Below are 23,280 nucleotides of genomic sequence, written 5' to 3' on the forward strand. Positions count from 1 at the left end.
GAGAATTAAATGAATTAATATGGTAAAGTACATAATACAAACGTAATACATTGTTATCCTTTCCACTTTAAATTATATTTATAGTTTTATTAAAATTATTTAAGCTGCTAAGATATTTCAATAAGAGTAGTGATTGGTTTTAGTTCAGGGATAGAACACATATCCATCCTGCTCCGTGCCACGTGGGTGTCTGCCTTGAAGGGCTTGTAGCCTTTATTCCCATGGCCAAGATCATAGTTTCTTTGCCGTTAGAAACCTTAATCTGCTACATACATGAGTTTCATTTTAGTAGTAAATGGATATACACCCATAGTCATACATGCCTTACTTTTGTGTATATTTCTTATGCAGCAACTATAATCTTCAAAAGGGATTTTGCTTTATGGAAGTAACTCCGATGAGCCATTCACGAATTGTTTATCTTTAATGTATCATCTACCTGAGTGAATGAGCTAAAAGCCATAAAATTCTCTGTGTTACTTAGTTTATTTCGATTAGAAAGAGTATGAACCTCTAGGATGATGACAGATTGAAATAAGTATTTTTATAGACATTAAACCATAATGTTTGAAAGAGAATGTGGCAAAAGTAGGTATTGTCCAGGGCAACATTTTGAAGCCTGAACTTCCTATAAATTTTATTTATAACTTATTTGGACTAATTTTGGAAAATGTTTTTGTTGTGTATGTGTTAATAATGGAGGATAAAAAGAAACTAATGATTCCATTTGCTTTGCTGCATTCAGTCCTTTGCTGTATAGGTGTCAATAAGTATTAATTGCATACATAATTTATTTTCAACCTACTTTTTCTTTTTTTGCGGTACGCGGGCTTCTCACTGTTGTGGCCTCTCCCGTTGTGGAGCACAGGCTCTGGATGCGCAGGCTCAGCGGCCATGGCTCACGGGCCCAGCCGCTCCGCGGCATGCGGGATCCTCCCGGACCAGGGCACGAACCCGTGTCCCCTGCATCGGCAGGCGGACTCTCAACCACTGCGCCACCAGGGAAGCCCTCAACCCACTTTTAAAAGGAAATTAATAAATACTAACTTTAACGTTATACCATTTAAAATGCCACAGAAACTAAGATTTTAGTTTAAAATTTCATAAAGTGAAAGGCCAGTTTTTAACTATCTAAACTAAACTTTCGATAAAAAAGTAAAACTTTCTACAAATGAAACCATTTATTTTCTTATATACTTTTTATATGTTTCAATGCTGTTTGGGCCATAGTTGAGCATTTATACCGCTTACAAGTTAGAACTCTTCATTGTACAGTCAACTTGAAAATAATCTCTCAGTCACACTGGAAATTAGGTTAAGGATTGGATTAGTATTTCTGCGAGAAGAAGGGTCCAAAATAATGCTTTACAAGTAGGTGAGTGTGTCTCATCTTTGTATACAAATTTCAACACATTATATTGTTTAAAATCATAAAACTATTATCTTGTATGGTCCCTCAGCTCCTTGCAATGAAAAACAATGATAAGAAAATATGTATACATACACATACATGGATATATTGAGGCATGTATATATTCACACATTCATTTTTTACAAACATCTCTTCATCTAATAGGAGTTGGAAAATTATTCTATTTTTTAGTTTACTTGGTTTGGAATATTATTTATCTTGTTGATGTATTACATATCCTAAATTATGTCACCCTTTGGAAAAGCTTAAAGATCATCTCTTCTCCTGGCATCTTAGCCATTTCTACAATCCGGTTTCAGCCTCATTTTTTAGATTTGTCTGTCCTACCTCTTCACACAAACTCCCCAGTCCAAGGCAGACTGCTTTTACTCACTGTTCTAGTATCAAACTTATTGATTCCCAATCTGTAGACTTGATTCCCACTCTGCTAAATGGCTATTCTCTGGAAACATTAAAATTTAAAACATATCTCAAGACTCTATTCTTACTTTCACCCTTTACAGACTTCCCTATGCTAAAGGAATCTCTTATTTTTATCATACTTATCTATACCAATGCTTTTCTAAGTCTGGCTGTATGACATTTCTCTTATCATTATTTTGAACCATTAATCATTCTTATATTGTTATCTTGCTTTTGTTGCTGTATATGTTTTGGTTACTGTTTTTAAAAATTTCTCTCCTGCACTCACCAGTGGAAGTGCTAAGCATAATGTCTTACTTATAGTGGCACCTCAATAATATTTATTGGTGTGCATTAATGTTCTAGCAGGAAGAATTGCTCAATGAGGAGTATCACTTTAATTTTTCAGACCCAGCACTTTTAGTCAATGGAAATACATACTCTTTTTTTAAAATTTTTTATTGGAGTATAGCTGATTTACAATGTTGTGTTAGTTTCTGCTGTACATCAAAGTGAATCAGTTATACATATACATATATCCACTCTTTTTTTAGATTCTTTTCCCATATAGGTCACTACAGAGTATTGAGTAGAGTTCCCTGTGCTATACAGTAGGTTCTTATTAGTTACCTGTTTTATATATAGTAGTGTGTATATGTCATCCCAATCTCCCAGTTTATCCCTCTCCCTCCTTATCCTCTGGTAACCATAAGTTTGTTTTCTATATCTGTCACTCTACTTCTGTTTTGTAAATAAGTTCATTTATATCCTTTTTTAAGATTCCACATATAAGCGATATCATATGATATTTGGCTTTCTGTGTCTGACTTACCTTCACTCAGTATGACAATCTCTAGGTCCATCCACGTTGCTGCAAATGGCATTGTTTTGGTCTTTTTTACGGCTGAGTAATATTCCACTGTATATATGTACCACATCTTTATCCATTCCTCTGTTGATGGACATTTAGTTTGCTTTCATGTCCTGGGTATTGTAAATAGTGCTGCAATGTACATCGGGGTGCCTTAAAAAACATTTTTATGTTCCACTTGACAATAAATTTTGATAGGCGGTTCTCAAACTGAACTTTGTCAGTAACCTATGATAACTCAAATAAACAACTCCTTCCAGCCCATAAATATACTTTAAAAAAAGAAAAATTTGTGACCGAACTGACAAAATCTGTGCAAGACCCATGCATGGGGATATTTACTCCTGAGTCTTCTAAACTATCAATTTAGCTTGAGAAATTTGAACTTAATTGTCTTTATTCTGGTAGAAGTAACTTTCCAGATAAATCCTTTTTAAATTTTTGGCAATAGGTTTGGGTTAAAATATTCAAATAAGATATTGTATATGAAACCATTAAGTGCATCAGAGAGAAGCAGAGCTATTCTTCTTGAACTTGGGGTAAGTGCCAGAAAGCCCTGGCTCTTCACTGCTGCCTTCCACATATCTCTGCAGAAACCCAGGGCTCAAAGGAACAGGAATAGGAATGCAGCTTAGATCAATATCATTATTATTTAGTGCTTTTGAAATCGATCCAGAAATCCTGACAAGCTGGTGCAGTAGGTTCATTCTTTGACACTTTCCCTCTACTCCAAGCACATAACAATGCTAGATAGAAGAAATGACCCTAAAAAGGCTCAGGGACATGATTAATATAGGGCTGGAACAAAACTGGAATAGAACCAAGCCTGCTGGTTTGCAGGTTCTGAAGCAAACAGGAGACTGGAAATGCATGATGGTGGCCTGGAATGAAGGGTTCTGGTTTAGCCCTAACTCGTAAAAGGAGTGCAGAACAGTCCACTGCCTTACAGGAAGTTATAATCCTGGAAAGACTAGAGAGCAAGAGGAAGGAACACAAGAAAACAGTTACAGGACTAAGGGTAGCATCCAAGAGAGGTCAAGTACTTTGCAGAAATAGATTGCCATTGAAATGTCAGTATCATTGATGGCTTCATTGATGAGGACAATTTTCTGAAACAACCAAAGTCCTATGCACAAGATGTATGCTTGTCCCTTGAAATCAAGCCAACAAGAGACTCTGAAATTCATAAACTACCTACATCATGCACTGGCAATGCTATAAAGGCACATACTCATATTACCTTGGGCTGCAGTGATCTACATCACTACCCAGATCTAACAGATACCCAGTGACTACCCATGACTTATAACCCAGTTGGAAATGGATGAACATTCAAACAAATGACAATCTCTGTTAGTTCAGTTGCACATAATATAGAGATGTTAGGGGAGCAACAGAAGTACAAAGAGATCTGCCTTGCTATTAAAGTTGACTCTAGTCTAAAATCAGTTTGGACTATATAGTACATACAATGCATTTTATACACACATACACGAATAATACGACATAATGCACAACTGGGAGATGATTCTATGGACAAACTTTTTGTGAAGAAATTTTTAATTTAATAAATTGAAGTTTCCTTCACCAAGAACTCTAATATATAGTTTAAATGTAGGGCTAGCAAAATGAGGGGTAAAACAATAAACTGTCTTATTCTTTTATTAGAAGAAATTTGTTTTTTAAAAACGGTGATAATTATTGTTCTTTTTTTCAGCCAATGAAAATTGTTCTGATGGAGCTTTGATGTGTGCCTCTTCTAACAGCTGTATCCCAGTACACAAGCGCTGTGATGGCTTTGCCGACTGCATGGATTTCCAGCCTGATGAGTCCAGCTGCTTAGGTACTGTATATCCATTAAAATATTCTTTGTAATATAAGCCAATAACTTAACCTGCACACAATAAAAATATTAAAACCTGAAATTCTAAATAATATCAAGCATGGAATAATTGAATTACTGTTATTGGTTTGGGGGCAGGAAGAATGTTAACATTAATTTGCTACATTTATAAAAAATGTACAAGTATATAATATAATGAATTCATGTGTACTCTACATAAACCATGTTCATGAAATAAAAATCAAACCATTTTAATTTAATATAATATAACTTAACATCATTAGCATTTAATAATCTCTTCTATGCAAATTGCTGGTTTCTATAATAGGGAAACCCCTACACAATCTAATATGTTATTAATTTTTTTAAGTTGTAATTTTTCTCACTTCTTCATAAGAGCTCCCTATTTGCATGATCTAGTCATGCTTAAAAGTCAATTTATTTAACTTCAGACTAACGTTTAAACATTTTTCTTTCTTCTGACCCTAGAACATTTATAAGATCTGATAATGTGTTTTTGTGATTATACTTTTATCAAAACTGCTTTAATCGTCTCTAATTTATTATAGTCCATTGTTAACATCTCTCCTGAGTAATTGAATTTTTATTTCGTGCAGGAGATATATAAAATAAAAGATAGTTAGGGGCAATGTAAATGTCACAACTAAACAATAATATAAATTGGTGATAAAAGATGTATTCAATCGTATTTTCTAAATAAATTGGGGATATTTCATATCAAAAGTAGGAAAGAATATATTTTTGTATCTTTCAAGATAGAAGAATGTTATGTGACAAAAGCATGATAATTCAAATAAAATCATAGTGCAAAAAATATCTTTTTTTATGCTACTAAAAATGAGTACTTGTGCAGCACTGAATTTTATGAGCACAAAGGGAAATCAAGAAGGGCACAAATCTGATTCCATAAAATACGTGAAGATGAATGCTCTTTGGCATTACTTCTCTACTATGCATGCTTATACATCAGATTAGACACCCGAAAGGAAATTCTGTTACTCTCCTCAGAGTAAGAAATATATTAATGAGATAATTCCATTCTTTGAAACTATTAAGACACAGCACTTATGTCCAGTACCCAAACGTATTTACATAAAAATGAGATTTTCTTCAGGATAGACCTATATGAGAACAAATATATTGTAACATGTTACAGTTCATTGTCTGCTTTGACATGTTCTATATTTAAAAATACAAAGAAACAGAAAACAGAAGACCTGTCATTCATCCTGCGTGATAGACAACCTATAGGTAATAATATAGAACACATTTTTGTTGTCCATCATTTCTGTCACTCACCAATTCATTTAGTTCATTTACAAAGTATAGGTCATATTGCCACAGCTATTGGGTTAAAATGAAATAAAGAACTAGTGAAACAGTTCTCAGAAATAAGATCCGTATTACATTATGCATTCTCTTATTTATATTTTCTATGCTTTTTAGTTTGTCAATCAAATATGATAAAGTCACTGTTTTTAAGAAAACCTTTAAGTCTCATCCATGCTGTGCCCATGCACATTCCACCTTCCTCTCTCTTTTCAAGCATCATATTCTTTTAAGGTCAGCATTTCATAGACATTTATGAGGCCAGTCCTTACAGCATCCAGTAATTCTCCCAGTGGTCACACAACAGATGGTGAGCATCTGGTCTCCCCTCACCTCAAGGTTTAAGTCATTAACAAAAACGTCCAGCTCAGGCATTGCATGAGTGTTGCAGGTTAAGTATATTTCAAAGAGTCCTATCTATTCCCAAATTACATTAAAAAGGCATATTATTTGCAACTTTTGGTTGCTTAGGCAACAGCAAATTATTGAACAGGATACATCCGAGTTAATGTAAATTGAAAGTCATTTTCCAGTCATTTGCAGTAGTAGAGGTTAATAAAGGTTATGTTAAGGTGATACTGTAATTATGATAATCACCTGTTTGAAGGAGAATTAGGGAAAGGCACTAAAAATATACAATTATAGGATGAGATATTATTAACTTAATATATGAATAATAACAATATAGCTTAACAAAGTTTCAGAAGTTTTTGAAAACCAACCCAAAACATAACACAAAACTTCTCATACAAGTACTGTGAAGCTACTTCAAGTTTCTGAAACATGGTTAATCCCTCCTGCAGTTCTTGTGCTGAGATTTCAAGATAAAGAAACAGTCCGTGCCCACTAGGAATTTGGTTTGCTGCACAAGCTTCTGGTGAACTCTTATAATCCATAGAGCTCCTGAAACTACATGTAGCTTATTGTGTATATATATATTTAATCCATGACAAAGCATAAATACCATACAATTCAAAAGGGTTCTTGATCCCATAATATCAAGAAACACAAGGGGTGATAGAAATTCTGAACTGAATCATTGACATTTTTATACTAACAGGCTTTAGAATTAGAGGACCAGAATTTAGTTGACTATCTGGTGCTCCCTTGCTATTAACTTGAGCACATTATATTACTGACCAGTTTCTTCCTCTGTAAAAAAAAAAAAAAAAAAAAAAAAGGGTAAGTATGGGATATACCACATAATGTTGTGAGGAATAAATGAAGTAACACCAGTAAAACTCTTGGGACAGTCTCTGACATAGAGCAAGTCTTCAGTAACCAGTAGTGGTTATGGTGATCATGATGATAGAAGAGGGAAAATAAAAGAAAAAGAAGAATTTGGAGAGAGAGCAGTGGTAATAGAAATTAGGTTTCATGGCAAACTCAAAGAACCTCCAAATACATAGAGATGGATGAGAACAATCATTTAATACTTTATGCATACGATTCACCAGTGTAAAATTGTTATAAATAAATTTAATTTTACCCTCCCAACAGTCCTATAAAAAAGGTCATCCTCACTTTAAACATGATGAACCTTATACCTAAAATACCTAGCCCAACGACAACACATAACTCATTAACTAAACCAAGTATCACAGAGGGAAAAACCAGAACTCACATGATTATCAGTCTTCCCAACAGTCCATCATGGAATAACCATCACTTCCCTAGTCTCCATGCAATTTAGAAGGAAAATATATATATATATATATGTTTGTGTGTGTGCCTAACTGCAAATTATTTAGATTTAAGCTCAAAAGTTACTTTTGTTTTTATACTGATCACTTGTCCAGCTTATATGTGTTTTTCTGCTCGTCCAAAGTAACACACCAGAGTGGGATTGAATGTGACTCCTTTACAGAATGATATTTCCACGTAGTTAACTGTGAGTCCTATTGGCTTCCAGACACATGGTCATAACAACCAATTCAAGAGGGTACAAGGCAGTGAGACAATAATAGTGCTAATTCTAATATTACACTTATGGATTTCTAGGTCCCAACTATTATCTACTAAAAATATTTAGTCTCTTCATTACTACCTAGTGTACCCATGTCTTTCCCCATTTCATCTGCTCTCTGCTGTAAGTTGTTTTGAGTAGATGAAAGATGAAAATACTTGTACTGTGTCTTCCCATCTTCTGGATAAAGAACCTGGGTCTAAGGCAGAAACTTAGAAAAACTTCTCGCAGAGATAATCTACAAATCTTCTGTCCACCCAAACACCAGGATTCACTCTTTATTGCAGCCAATGCCTGTGTTGTTTCCACTGTGCTCCACTATCTCGTGCAAGAAAATACATATTTAGATTCCCACAGAATCATTCTGATGTAAAGCAGGCATCAAAGCAAATTTTAATGACCCCAGAAAAAAATGTGCAGCTGTGTATATTTTGATGTTGTGCAGTATCAGACACTCTACTGATTTTTTGCTAAAATACAACTCTTATTTGAGGAAGATTAAAATTGTACCTAAGGCCCAAAATAACCATAAAATGGTTTCTCTAACAAGGTATGTATCTATTTATGCTTTATCATATTGATGGGCTATTTTTAGTCAGACCAGCTAATTTCTTGTTTATGAAGGAAGTTTCACATTTGCTCTGTTCAGCTGAGTCTGCCCCCGAAGCCTAAGGGGTGTAGCTCTTTACACTCATCTCCAGCACTGCACTTCCTTCTTACAGTTAAATGGGAAGATTTGAGGAAGGCAAGATGGGAGATATACCCCTGGGAAAGCAAAACACTGAAAACTTTTGAAGCAAACAAGATACCAAATACATGGTATATTTCAAGTTTTTTCCCAAAATGCACCCTCCCTCCTTCCCTATTTTCCTCTTTCCTAATGCCTCTTGTATCCCCTTCTGAACATTCAGAGACTGGCATGACAATCTGACTCTCTCGAGACGCCCTATCCTCCCACGTTTTCCTTCAATGAATATTGCCTACATAATGTTTCTATTTCTCCTCTTTACTTTCCTACTCTGCCTCACGATCATCATTCTTCCCCTACCCAAGTAAATGGCTTCTCTCTGTGTGTTAATATTTCATCTTGGCTTCAGACCTACAAATCCTGCCCAGTGAATACTTCCACTCGAATGTCCCTTAGGCACCTACAACACGGCATCTTTCCCTTTAAAATCTTCCTTTTCCCATAAATCCCCCAACTCAAGGAATCAAGCCATCAATTAACCAGTAGCCCAGTCAGATATCTGAACATCATCCTTGACTTTCCCAAATAATCACCAAGATGTTTCAATCCCAACGTTTAAATATCTTATAAATTCCCACAACTGTGAACGCTTCCACCCCATCCCTTTCATTCAGGCATTCCTGGATTTGCTACGAAAGACTTAACTGTGTTCTCAGATTTTACTCTTGGCCCTTCTGTTGACTGTAAACTCTGTAGCCAGAATTATCTTTCTAAAGCACAAAGCATACTACTTCCCTTCTTAAAATCCTGGTCTCCTAGGATAAACTTTAAACTCCTCACTGAACCCCGATGATCTGGCCCTTGTGTGTCTCTGACCTTCTCTCATACTTACTATACTTCATATTGCCAACAATCCAACCAGGCTGAACTTCCCTCAGTTTGTCAAGTACACCACACTTTCTTCTCATGCCTGTGTCCCTATGCTTACCTTTACACACAGGTACGCGCGCACACACACACACACACACACACATGCACGCACACCTGCCCAAGTAAAAGTTTTTCTGGAAAGCTTTTCCTTATTCCCCAAATTTGACTTATGTGCTCTCTTGGTGTTCCCATTACCCTTGTTACATTCATCCCAAATTAGACTACTTTTAATACTGTATTTTAATCCCCTCGTCACTTTTTTGCATCCTCCATGAAGGTGGAAGTTCAGTGAGAGCAGAGACTGTGCCTATATCATTTTTAGATCAGCATTTCTTAAGCACGTACTATGAGCCTAGTGTTCTAACATTCTCAACAACCCTGTGAGATAGGAACTGTTTTTTAACCCTGTTTAACAGAGAAACCTGAGGCACAGAGAGATTAGTTACCTTACTCGGTATTACACAGCTAATAAATTGAGCTGAAATTTCAACTCAGGTGGTCTGGCTCCAGTGCCCGCAGCCTTAACAGCTGTGTAAACTTCCTGTATTATTTATCATTCCATATCCAGTGCCTAGCCGAGTGCCAGACATTGAACAGGGACTCAAAATAGGTGTGTTGAATTACAAATTAAAGGCAGTGTAGGTTTCCATCAAGTATTAGAGTTATGGTAGCCCAACCGGGGAAGAATGGTCTCCTACAAGAGAGGAGGTGTTAAAAAAGCCAAGAAGAGTAACTAGGGGATTAAGTAAGGAAATTGACAGGTCTTAATGGATCAGGATTTTGTAGTGACAGTACAAGGAGACGGTGTAAAGGAAAGAGTTGAAATCACTAATCACTTCTACAACCGTGACTACGTGAAACTATTTAGCTTCTTTTTAACCTATAAACAAACCACCTTTGAAAATGAATGTTCATGCTAACCTAGAACTCAGGAATGATACGAGCAGCAAAATAAGCAGGGCCAGGGCATCGAGGATCCATTTGAGCTGTGCTGACATCTGTCACGGACGTGGAGCTAGGACAAGAGCGTGCACACAAGTGACATCTTATCAAAATGACAGTCACCCATGCAAAGCATTTATCTGCCGTGGTACAGTGACAGCAGTGTGGAGCTGAAGAAATGTTTCAGTAAAGAAAACATTTCAGGGTAATCGCAAATATGTCATGCAGACATTCTAAATAAGTAGATTGTACCTAATCCACAGGAGAAAAAAAGTCTCTTGTGGTCAAGCACTGCGCATGTAAAGAGAATGAACGCGTCCAGGACAGCAGGCGGCATCGAACAAATTTGGGGGGTACAGGAAAGTAACCTGAAAGAATTCTGTGCTTTTAGCAACTAGAAGCAATTTACTCTCCGTGATTAGATTTAATGCAACGACTAACAGTAATACGTTCTCCTTCTTCCTAGTAGTATTTATAATTAACTGTGGGTTTTCGGATGCTTCGTTTTAGAGTGTCCAAGAGGTTACTGCAGAAATGGTGGGACTTGTGTAGTGGAGAAAAACGGTCCTGTGTGTCGGTAAGAACCATTGCCTTTTTTTTTTTTTTAACATGTATTGTTGTCGTTTTATTTTTCTTGAGGCTGATCTAATGAATGAACATGTGGTTATTAAGGTAAAAATAGTGGATAACGACACCATTTACACTTATCTGAATAAGAGAAAGGAAGATGTGAGTGTATTTTAGAAAAATATCAGTTATTTCACATGATTTTATGTCTCTCAACATTTTATATTGTATGGGACAGATGGCTTTAATAGTACTCATTATTCCTTTTTTTAATATTTATGTAAGGTTATAAAATGTTTTATATGGGTATCATCCTATTTCAGATGAACTTAGTGTCTGTATTTCCTATCTCCCTTTTTATTTCAAATTCCATAGTTTTCTTTTCTAACAAGACAAGGATAAAATTAATTCATAAATAGAAGCTTTTTCCGGTTTTTTCAGTGGATGCTTATGAGTAGCTAAGGTTAAGGTACAGATAAGGAACATACTTGCATACTTAAAGCAAAAATAAACAAAAACAGTCCTTGTGATTTCTTCTGGGAATTATTTATACTGCATATCAAAGACGACTTGATTTTTTTTTTCGCTCACCCTTTAGGAAATTGTGCAAACTGTTTCATAAATTCTAAAGGAAATGATGCATATTCCATTATATTTGTGTTTATGACTTGTTAGTCTAACAGACCGATGGATATATTACCTTGCTTATTAGAGAAATGGTTTCAGGTTGATACTCAAGTCATAACAAAGCACGCAGGAGTATCTGGACAAAAAACTGATTAATAGTTGTTTACATTCTTATATCCTTCTGAGTCAACACTCATATTTTAGGAAAAGTTGTTTATCCCTAAAAAATGCAAAAACCTCTACCAAGTAAAACAACAACAAAAAATTTTATGATGAAATATAACACTGTTTTAACATTGTTGAAATGGAAATATTAATGGGTTTCTCAAAGTATTTGGCTCTCAAATGCACTACATAATTTATCTCACAACATCTTAGCAAAATTATACTTTTCCCTGTATCGGTTTCCATGGAAATTAACTTACCACAAACTATAACTTGATGGCAATACAGAATAAGTAATATTAATTTCTAAAAGTCTCCTGGAAGAAATTGAGAATGATGGCGTAAATGTTTATTAAGCATCAACTGAGTGGGTCATGTTATTTGCTGTCAGCTGTTTACAGTAAGGACATTTGAATTTTTGTCTTCTCTAACCCTGATGGTTAGACAGGAAAGCTCCCCGCTGTAGTTAGTCTCAGCTGAGCAAGCAAAGAGTTTTGCGTTCTTGGCAACATCCTCATGTACTTAAATAAACTTTAAAAATTGAAATCCAGATGGTGATGTTCGAAACTTCTTTCTCTCAAGTGAGAAAACTCTAATGTGGGGAGGAGATGTGACAGGAGGATTGACAGAGAGAAGGACCAAAGAAAGGAAATTAATGCAGCAAAATGTATAAAGGAATTCACTAACCAGAAAGCTAATGAAGTATTTTAATATGTTACTTTTGATAGTAAATAATACTTTGCAAATAGCTAAATAACTGTAATTACCATCAAAATAACTGTCTGGACTGAGTACTTTCTGCTATGTAGGGGTGAAAAAAAGAGACTTTTGAATATTTTTTTCATAGTATAATATGGTAGTCTCTTCATTCAAATTTTTATTTCTTTAAATTGTGAACTGCAAAAGTGATACATGTGTATTGCAATAAAATGTTTTAAAAGCATAAAATAGTGTATGAGGCAAAAAGTAGAAATCCCAACATCTAAATCCTACTCTTGAGTAGTATATGGCTTATATCCATGTGGCTTTCCTTTCACAAACATGCACACACGAGCGCACATTTATTTCTTACTGAAATGTGAATTACACTTTGCAGTATACTTTGTGCTGTGTTTTTTTTAATCTCTTCATGAAATATCATGCTGTTCTTCCACGTCAGTAAACATGACTCTAGATCCACTACTTACCAGCTGTCTAATATTGGGTAAATCCCTCAATCTGACTGTGTTTCTGCTTCTTCTTTGGTAAGATGGAGAAAATAACAGCACTTACCTCATAGAGCAGTTATGAGATTTAGAGGGGTTAATATATGTAAGACATTCTGCACAGAGCCTGACACATAAAAGACATTACAGGAATGCTAGCCATCAGTATTACTATGCCACTGTTTTATGCTGTGTAGTATATAGTATTTAATATATGGGCTTGTCATCATTTAATTAACCCCATTAATCCTACTACAGATTATTTGGTTCTTATTTTTTTTTTAGTAAATTTATTTTATTTATTTATTTTTTGGCTGCCTTGGGTCCTCGTTGCTGTGTGCGGGCTTTCTCTAGTTGTAGCGAGCAGGGGCTACTCTTCGTTGCGGTGCGCGGGCTTCTCACTGCGGTGGCTTCTCTTGTTGTGGAGCACAGGCTGTAGGCTCGTGGGCTTCGTAGTTGCAGCACACAGGCTCCGTAGTTGTGGCTCGCGGGCTCTAGAGCGCAGGCTCAGTAGTTGTGGCTCATGGCTTAGTCACTCTGCGGCATGTGGGATCTTCACAGACCAGGGATGGAACCCATGTCCCCTGCATTGGCAGGGAGATTCTAAACCACTGTGCCACCAGGGAAGTCCTGGTCATTTGGTTCTGAATATTTTGTTTCACAGTATCTTGCAATACCCATCCTTTGACTTATCCTTGCACAATTCCTTACTTTAAGCATAATGTGTCTTAATGAAATGCCAAATAATGATTAAATTATTTCTAATTGCACTTAGTGTCAGATTCATTTCCAATTAAATTTAGTGTCCAGTTCATTTGTCACATACAGGTACTCATTTTTGGATTTAAGGTTAAGTGAAGACAGCTTTAGAATATAGTTTTAGAGTAACTGTAGGGCACTGTGGAAAGGTTTTGGCTTTATGTCAAGCCCTATTCTCTTATTCCCAAGAGTGGGAATTCATTGTCTTTGGCACCCAAAGAAGTAAGGACAGAAGGCCAAAGCCCACCTCTCATCCAGGCCATTGTGAATACAAGAATTTCATGGTTTCCTGAGGAAGCCTCTCACAAAAACCTTTGGATTTCCTCTTGAAATCTAAGGTTTTATCTATAATCCAGAGGAAAGAGAATGTATAAGGTCATTTGTGTTGCTGGGAGCTTGTAATTACCCACAGGAGTAGAAACTACTAGGTGAACCATGGTTTTCCATTACTTGAGAAACATTAACAACTTGGCATGTTTGAGGGCTGAAGACACAAACCGTGAGCTGAAAGAGGTAAATTCTTCCTCACTTAAGGAGGCTCGATCATTATTTCAATTATACCAATATGTTTATTAGAAAAATAGAGTGAGCTATGTAATATAAATTCCAAATTAATATGGAGGGCAGGAAAGAGGTTACAAGAAAGAAAAGAAAAGAAGTTAGCCAGGCTAAAAGAGAGACATAGGAAGCAGCATCAGATTTAAAATACATATATAATTATATACATATATAGAATTTTACTATATATATTTATTTCATATATATTCTTATTACATAAACATTTTATATTATATTTCATGCATAATTTCATTTAAACAAGAAATATATCTAGAAGAAGGACTGAAACAAAAGGTAAGAAAAAATGATTTGGCTAATAAAAATAAAAATACACAGTAATGACCTTATTAATATCAAAAACCCCACAGAATTATAGTATAAGCACATTTTTTAAAGGCTATATCATTTTTAAAAGGCTATATCATTTTAAATTAAAATGATACACTCTAAAAAGTTACAATAGGCAAAACTCTCTGTGTATCAAATGACATAGTAACAAAATACAGAAAGCAAAAATTCCTAGATATCCAAAAGAAATAAAAAATAGACGGGTGACAAAAAAAAAATACCTTTCGGAAATTTTAAATACCATTTCTAGGAAACCCTTATATTAGAAAGGCACTTTAACCTGGGATTTAAAAGGCAATAAAAATGGTAATTTCTCATTTCTTACCTTCTCTACATGGGAGTATTTGAGAGTGAATTACCCTTTTTCTTTACCTGATTTCGGGGATATCACTGGCCATCACTCTCACTGTTCTTTACTTGTTCCTTCCCTTTCCTGCAATATTGTAGTACTCCAATCCTCAGTGCTTGAAATTCTTCTCTTTTCTTCCTACCCTCACTTACTATATGATCTCATCTAAGCTTGGGTTAATTTATTGGCTTTGAATACAATCTATCAGCAGCCCAAACCTATTCCACTAAATTCCACATTCTTAAATTCAGTCCCCAAAAAGACACCAGATCGCATCTGGATATCTAATAGGCATCACAAATTTAACATGTCCAAAAAGATCTTTTGCCTTGACAGGTGGTCTTCTCCTCTTTCTCCAAGCTTTGCACACACTGTTCCCTCTGCCTAGAGTTTTCTTTTTCTACCCTATTTTCCCAAAGGATGCCTTTTAATGCTTACGATCCAATATAAATGGCATTTTCTCTGGGAATCCTTTCCCATACCAACCAGGAAGAATGGCTCATTGCTCCTTCTGGGCGCCGCTATTGCTTCCCTCATTATGTTTTTTTACAAGTGTTTGTTTTACAAAATTACCTATTTAAAACCTGCCCTACCTATCCTATTAAGAAATATATTTCCAATGCAATTTTATTTTGTATGACTATCAAAATTTGTTTTTCCCAATTTTTACTAGTTCTATATGTAAGGATAAACTCTTAGACAGTTATGCTCACTGAAAATTTTAAAAAATAATCTATAATATGAAGGATAAAAATCAGTTGGAAAGGGAAATCAAAATACTAGTTTAAGGAGGAAAAGGAACTATTAAAAATTCTAAATATTAAAGGCAAATGTCTTCATGTATTTTTTGTTGGAAGATGATGTGTATCCAATCACTATGGTATTTACATTTCAGTGTCTACATTTGAGCGGTCTAAGAGTTTTATTTATAGTAACCTGGAGAGTGCATCCTTTGCAATTTCTTAAAGATGAAAAAAATTTAACTTTGACTTAAAATTAAAGGGACTACAAAGTTTTTTCAAAAACTCTTTTAGGGTGTGTGGGCAAACATTTTGAAGATCATTGTCTTCAAAAGGTATGTTTTCCATACCTTTTCATGACTAGTACCAAATTCATACCTGACATTGTAAGAACCATTTGAATGATATATTGAATGAAGGATGAACAAATGAATACAAATAGAAAGTTCTGAAGTTTCACGGAAAAAATATCAATACTTTTAAATATGTTCTTAAATTATTGATATGAGCATATGGCCTCATCATAACACAAACTATCAACCACAGAGGAACTATTGGGTACTTTTTATGTGTGCTGCAAGGAGTATTGGGTTGGCCAAAAAGTCATTTGGGTTTTTCCATAACATCTTACGGAGAAACCCAAACTAATCTTTTGGCCAACCCAATATATTGAGTGAGCCTATGATGTGCTCATTATACTAAAAAGAAATTACTCTACAGTTTGTAGGACAGCATGGATACCAAAAAGGAAAAATGTCACCCATTAAAGAAACTCTGGGAATTGTACAATGACAGAAGAGGGTGCTCTTAAACTAGGAATCTTGTAAACTACCTCATTACAGCCCTAGGCTTGAAATGAAGAATAAATGCAATTTCCATCTCTACAAAACCACTGTTTAAAATAAAATTTACCTTATGAACACTCTCCTTCCTCCACCAAAAAAAGAAAGAAAGAGAAAAAGGAAGAAAGAAGGAAAGAAAGAAAGAAAGAAAGATGAAGCAAAAAAGAAAATACTCTAAGATCCCAACTCCAAAGTAAATTAAATATTGTCAGAAAAAAACATTTAGGGATATTGGAAAAAACTCTTAATTGAGAAATTCAAAGTCTAAGTACAAATGGACAACAAAACAGTAAGAATCAAATAAGAATCAATGGAACTCAGGAAAAAAATTAAATAAAAAAGAAAGAAAGACTAAATTACAGTTCTCCCAAGGGAGGACATATTCAAATTAAATTTATTAAGGAATTGTGAACAAAGGTGGGGAAATAACCAAGGGAATGAAAATGAGATAAAGTAAAAAGAATCAAAGAGAAAGTATTTGAAGTGGAAGACAAAGAATATGGATGTACAGTTGACCCTTGTACAACATGGATTTGAACTGCACACAACTTATATGCAGATTATAAGTCCACTTACATGCAGATTTTTTCCAAAAAATGTGCACTACAGTACAACACGTTTCATGAATGCTTGGATCTGAGGATGTGGAACTTCAAATACAGAGGGTTGACCATAAAGTTATGCATGGATTTCCAACTGTGCAGGAGTTGGAGCTCTTAAACCCCAAGTTGTTCAAAGATCAACTGCAGTTTGAGTCCCTAAAAAGGAAAAACAAAACAATGGAACAGAATTAATATTTAAAACTATAATCCAAGAAAACTTTCAGCAATGAAAGAAAACCTGAATTTACATAATGAAAGGGTCAACAGTTACCTGGGAAATTTGACACAAACCTAGCAACTCCAAGATATATCCTAGTAAAAATATTAAGCTCTAAACCAAAGAAAAATGTCCTCATGACCTCTAGGGAAAAAGACCAAATAATAAGGAAAAGGGATTAGTCAAGCATTAGACTTCTGAAAGCAGAGAGCCAAAGAAATCTATTACGATTTTCTCCAGGGTTTTAAAAAAAGTCTTAAGTCTTTTCAAAAAAAGCATTAAGGAAAATATGAATTGATATCCAATTGATGCTTCCTTGAAATTATAAAAAATAAATTCTTTATTCCTAAATCAGCATCTTAATAGAGAATCACAAAAGGCATTTCCATGAAGATGTTAGGAACAAGGCACATATGACCACTATCTTCACTGATATTTAACACTTTTATGAGAGATAGTAGTCAATACAATTTGACCAAAAACAAAACAAGACAAAAAAACAAAAAAGGAAGCATAAAAATTAGGAAAGAAGTTAAATTATCATGATAGTATACCTGGAAAACCTTAGAAAATAATCATAAATATTAATTCAAAAGTTAAAATCAATTCAATAAGTTTGGAGGATATAAAATTAGCATTCAGAAATCAATAGTCTGTATACACAAAACTAGAGGAAAAAGTGGAAAAGGAAACCCTACTCACAACAAAAATAAAAAGATAAAATATTTAGGAATAAATTTAAAAAATAAAAGCAAACCTGTATGATTAAAAACAATCCCAAAAGTCTTAAACAAGTAGAAAGACATTTTCCTTTTCTGGGTAGCTGACGCAACATCTTAAGGACCTTGGTTCTCCCTCAGTTAATCTATAAATTTAACACAATCCCTACAAAAATACCCACAAATTGGGGTAAACAATTTGGTACTAAAGTTCCCATGGAAAAATACACATGGAATTAACTGGTTAAACACTGAAAAAGACAAGCTACTAGAGGCTGAGTAGCCCTAGAATAAACAGAATTAAGTCCTTATTATTAAAGCAATGTGGTACAGGAACTTGAATAGGCATTATAGACATTTCAGACTAACAGAATAGAGTAAAAATTCTAGAAGTATATCCAATTGCACATGAAAATTTAGTAAATGGTAAAGATGGCATCTTAAGTCACTGAACAGGATAGATTTTCAAGCAGTGTTGGAGCAACTAGTTAGCTATTTGGAAAAAGATAAAAATTAGAACCACACCTCACGCCATACACACATAAAAATAAACTTCAGGTAGATCAGAATTCAAAATGAAATTATGCATACTAGGGTGAATTTAAAACCATTTACATACATGGTGAATTCCTCTATAATCTGGATGTAAGAATAAAGCTTTTTTCAATGACTCAAGTCCAAATGCAATCAAATATAATACTGATAAATTTGACTACATAAATTTTGGTTAGAAAGAATCTTTTGCATGGCACAAAATATACAATATGCAACATCAAAAGACAGCTGGCAATCTGAGAGAAAATATTTGTATTATATATCTCAGAAAAATGAAAATATCCCTAATACTTAATGAGCTGTTTTAAAATACGGGGAAGTCCAAACATCACATTAAGAAAATGGACAATGATTAGTTTAAAAATATGTAAAATTATGCTTAAACCTATGAAAATAATTCAACTTCATTCATGAGATAAAGACAAATTAAAACCATACTAAGCTGCTATTCCCCACCTCTCTGATGAGCAACGTATTCTGTTGGTAAGGATATAAAGAAACAAGCATTTGGCTAGTAGAAATGCAAATTGGTATAATTTTTATGGTATAAAAATTGGTATATATTTTTATGGTAAATTGGTATAATTTTGTTTTCGGCAGCATCTAAAAAAACTACATATTCATTTACTTTTTGAACCTAACGATTCCACTTCTAGAATTTATACTGTTGGTACAATTCCAGCACTATGAGAATAATGTCCACAAGGTTACTTGCTGTAAGCATTTTTATAATTTCAAAATATTGGAAACAACCTAAATGCCCACATATAGGAGAGTGGCTGAATAAACTATGGTACATCCACACAACAGAGTACAGTTGGAATGTGGAACAGTTAAGGAGTGTCCATTCTACCAGGTGTGGGGCAGGTGTTGCCTGGGGCAGGCTAAAGGAAAATGAAAATATGTAGTCATAGTTGCTAGAACCATCCTATGGCTTTTCTTTCATTTGACGCAAATGTTAAAAATCTGAGGTATGCTACTGGCTTACATCAGGCACCTCTTAAGTGTTTGACATGCCTTTGGCCTTCACATAAACCTACAGAGCAGATGATACGGTGTCTAATTTGGCAGGTAAGGAGATGAGACCGTGAAATTAAGTAATTTTACCAAAGACAAAGAGCAAGAAAGGTGGTGGAGTTCAGGTTTAAACCTCAGTCTTCTGGCCAGCGTCTGTACTCCTAAGTTATGAACCATCGTGGTATTTTGCCTCTTTGGGGATCTGACTAGGTGGCTTGTGATTCTATGATTGCAAGATTCAATGAGTATAGATTTGAATCAAATGCCTGAAGAAATTCTAGAACGAAACTTTATTTGCATTTGGCTGTTTTCTGTTCTTTAGCATACTGTGCACTTCTGGTATTCTTATGAGTGTTCGTGTTGTTCCTTTTTGCCCATATTACTCTTTCTCACCTTGACTACCTGAAAAACTCCAGATTTATCTTTTAGGTCCCAACTTGTGTAGAACGTCCTCTCTATTTTCCTGAACCAACACATATGAGTCGTATCCTGTATGTAGTATACAAAAGAGGACAGGGATATGACCCTAAAACCAAGTAAACCTGCGTTTGGGTATGAACTCCATCCACCATTTACTAACTCCATAACTTTGAATAAATTACCTAACCTTTTTATAAGGAGGAGGGGAAAATGAACATTTGCTAAGAAACCAACATTCTCCGCCGTGATGGAGCTGTGAATTGAAAAGAGCTTTTGTACTGCTGAAATGTATAATTCATAATCATTTTATTTACTTAAGAACACTTTTTAAAATGTATCTAAGTGGGAAGCACTAGTAATCCGTTTGCCAGTTTCTTATTTAACATTGTTGAAATCATCTCCATAGCAACCAACAATAGTTCTTTACTGGTGGAATACAGAACAAATGATCAAAATTTAACGTCATGGCCTCTGTTGTTATGTTTTTCAAACATAATACTCAAGTGCTAAGGACTAACAAATATATTTATAATAACACTTGAATGTTCTGTAAATGAAAATTATTTCAAAGTTTCAAAAAGTCAATTTAAAGAGGAGGGCATTTAGATATCTTCTGTGTAGTAAGCTTAAGAGGTCATGTGGTTGTAGTTTTTTCATATCCAACACATGGAAGAAACAATTTTATGGGAAAATATAAATTACCAAAATTGGCCCAAGCAGAGGTATTAAAGTTGAGTAACTTAAGTGACACAGTAGAAATTTTAAAAGGCAAAGATGTAGTCCCTCTCTTCTAATTGTGTATCTATTTTAAAAAACTGAAAGTATCTTCCCTTAAATCCAGGAATAAGAAAAAAAGGATCTGCTGCCACTGAGATTATTCCATTTGCTCAAGAGGTTTTAAGCAAAGGAATAAGGAAAAAGAAGTAAGAGTGAGACATATTGAAAAAGAAGAAAGACAAATATTATTGCAGATTTTCACAGACTAGGAAATTCAAGCAAATTAACTGTGACACTATTAGAATGATAAAAAGGGTTCAGCAAGGTAGATGGATACAAGGTAAATATGCAACACTAAGTAAATTTCCTTTTCATCAGTAGGAAAAATAATTGAGAAAGATAATTAGAAAAGAGCTCCATTCTGAACTAGCTGTGTTATAATATATGCAGGCCTACACTTAACTGTAAATGTTTAAGACCCACATAAAGAAAACTGAAGGTACAAATGAAGGACACTCAAAGACCTGATCAAATGGATAAGAAAGAAGCAAATGAACTTACTTTCTGGAATTAACCATATTCAGTAGTGTACAAATGACAGTTAACAGAGGACATTTTTAGTGTCTTAGATTTTTATTTATTTTTGAAATAGACCAGTGGGTCTTAATGTTCACCAGAAAAATAAATATAATATTTAAAGACAAAATTAAGGATTGGTATTTGCTGTACTTCATAGTAAAGCTTGTCATAAAGTCATGGTAATAAATATTGTGGAGCTGGGACAGAAAGAGACAAATAGACTGTTGGAACAGGTAAAGAGTCTACTAATAGGTTGATGTAGCTATGTGAAATTAATGTAAAATAGGTGGCATTTCAATTTGATGAGAGTGGATGGGTTGAACTATGTAATAATTGGTGTTAGGACAGTTGGTTAGCCATTTATTTAAAATATAAATTGTTATTGACATTATACCCAGGGAATTAATCCCAGATTTATGAAAGGTATAAATAGGGAAAACTTACAAAAATTCTTAGAGAAAATATACAATAAGGGAATAGCTTAAAATCTTGACGAATAGAGGTCATTTATAAGCTTACTAGGCAGCCATAAAAGAAAAGATGAATAGCTTTGGAAATTTGACCACATGGATGGTTCCTAAACAAAAATAAAACTGCAGTAATGGTGAAAGACACCATAACCAAAATTTTTTAAAAACACAGTTACAGGCCACAAGAAAGATATACTGTATATACTATAAATGGGGATTAGCTAGAATATGTAGTGTTCCCTCAAAGCAATAAAAATTATACAATAAATGATAGACAAAGATTATTCACAGAAGAAGGAATATCAATGGTCAATACATATCTAAAATAATTCAGCCCTCTTTATGGGGCTTCCCTGGTGGTGCAGTGGTTGAGAGTCCGCCTGCCAATGCAGGGGACACGGGTTCGTGCCCCGGTCCGGGAGGATCCCACATGCCGCGGAGCGGCTGGGCCCGTGAGCCATGGCCGCTGAGCCTGCGCGTCCGGAGCCTGTGCTCCGCAATGGGAGAGGCCACAACAGTGAGAGGCCTGCATACCGAAAAGAAAAAAAAAAAAAAAAAATTCAACCCTGTTTAATAAATAAGTGCAAAGTTAAACCTTTGAAACCTTGGTTTAACCCATCAAAGTGACAAAAAAAAGTTTAGTAATATCTACTGTTTGTGAGAATGTAGAAACATTGACCCTCTTTTACACAGATTATGGGAATATAACCCGTATATTTAGGAAACTAAACATACAACATTTAGGAAAAGAAACTTGTAGGAAAGACAAAGTGGCAATATCCATTCAAGAATTTAATATTCATACTCTTAAACTCAGCCAACCTCAATCCTAGGAATCTAGCCTACTGTCATATTAACAAGAAATATGCAGATAAATGTGTTGATTTTGATATTGTGCAGTACTATTCTGAAAACAAATTTAAATGTAGGATGCTATGTAACAATTTTTTTAATGGAAATATAAATCCTGACATAGGAATGTGTGTTGTTAGGTGAAATGTGCAAATTCCAAAATAATATGCGTATTAAAATACTATGCAGGGGACAGAAAGTATGTGAAAATGCAAAACAAGTGTGACAGCATACACATCAAAGTATTCAGAGCTGTCAGTGACCTGTCTAGAAGGAGCCTGGCTCTGGAGGAAAGGGCAGTTTCATATTTTAGTTTCTGCATTTGTATTTTAACAAGAACTGCTTTAGTAGCTTAGAAATGCATTTTTCCAAAAAGATCTTAAAAACGGTTACAATATTTAAAAAATAACAACACCTCTTACAGTAAAAGGCAGGGCCAGCTGGCTGCTTTCAGCAGCGGCTCTGAGATGAAATGTGCCCGTCCCTCGGTTTTCCTCCCCTGTTGTCAGAAAGCATTACACACTTTGTGCCTCGTGCAGAGTCAGACA

General features: G+C 34.8%; 1 protein-coding gene across 1 annotated transcript in view; it reads left to right on the top strand.

Moving 5' to 3' along the window:
* The window catches only part of MALRD1 (MAM and LDL receptor class A domain containing 1), a 567,689-nt gene that overhangs the window by 463,984 nt on the left and 80,425 nt on the right, over nt 1–23,280 (top strand). Inside the window, exons 35-36 of the mRNA XM_060121258.1 lie at nt 4,423–4,548; nt 10,935–11,001. Of these exons, the coding sequence (XP_059977241.1) occupies nt 4,423–4,548; nt 10,935–11,001 (193 nt within the window). The remainder of the gene's footprint in view (nt 1–4,422; nt 4,549–10,934; nt 11,002–23,280) is intronic.

The sequence above is a fragment of the Lagenorhynchus albirostris genome, chromosome 1 (genome assembly GCF_949774975.1).
Source record: "Lagenorhynchus albirostris chromosome 1, mLagAlb1.1, whole genome shotgun sequence".
Lineage (NCBI taxonomy): Eukaryota > Metazoa > Chordata > Mammalia > Artiodactyla > Delphinidae > Lagenorhynchus > Lagenorhynchus albirostris.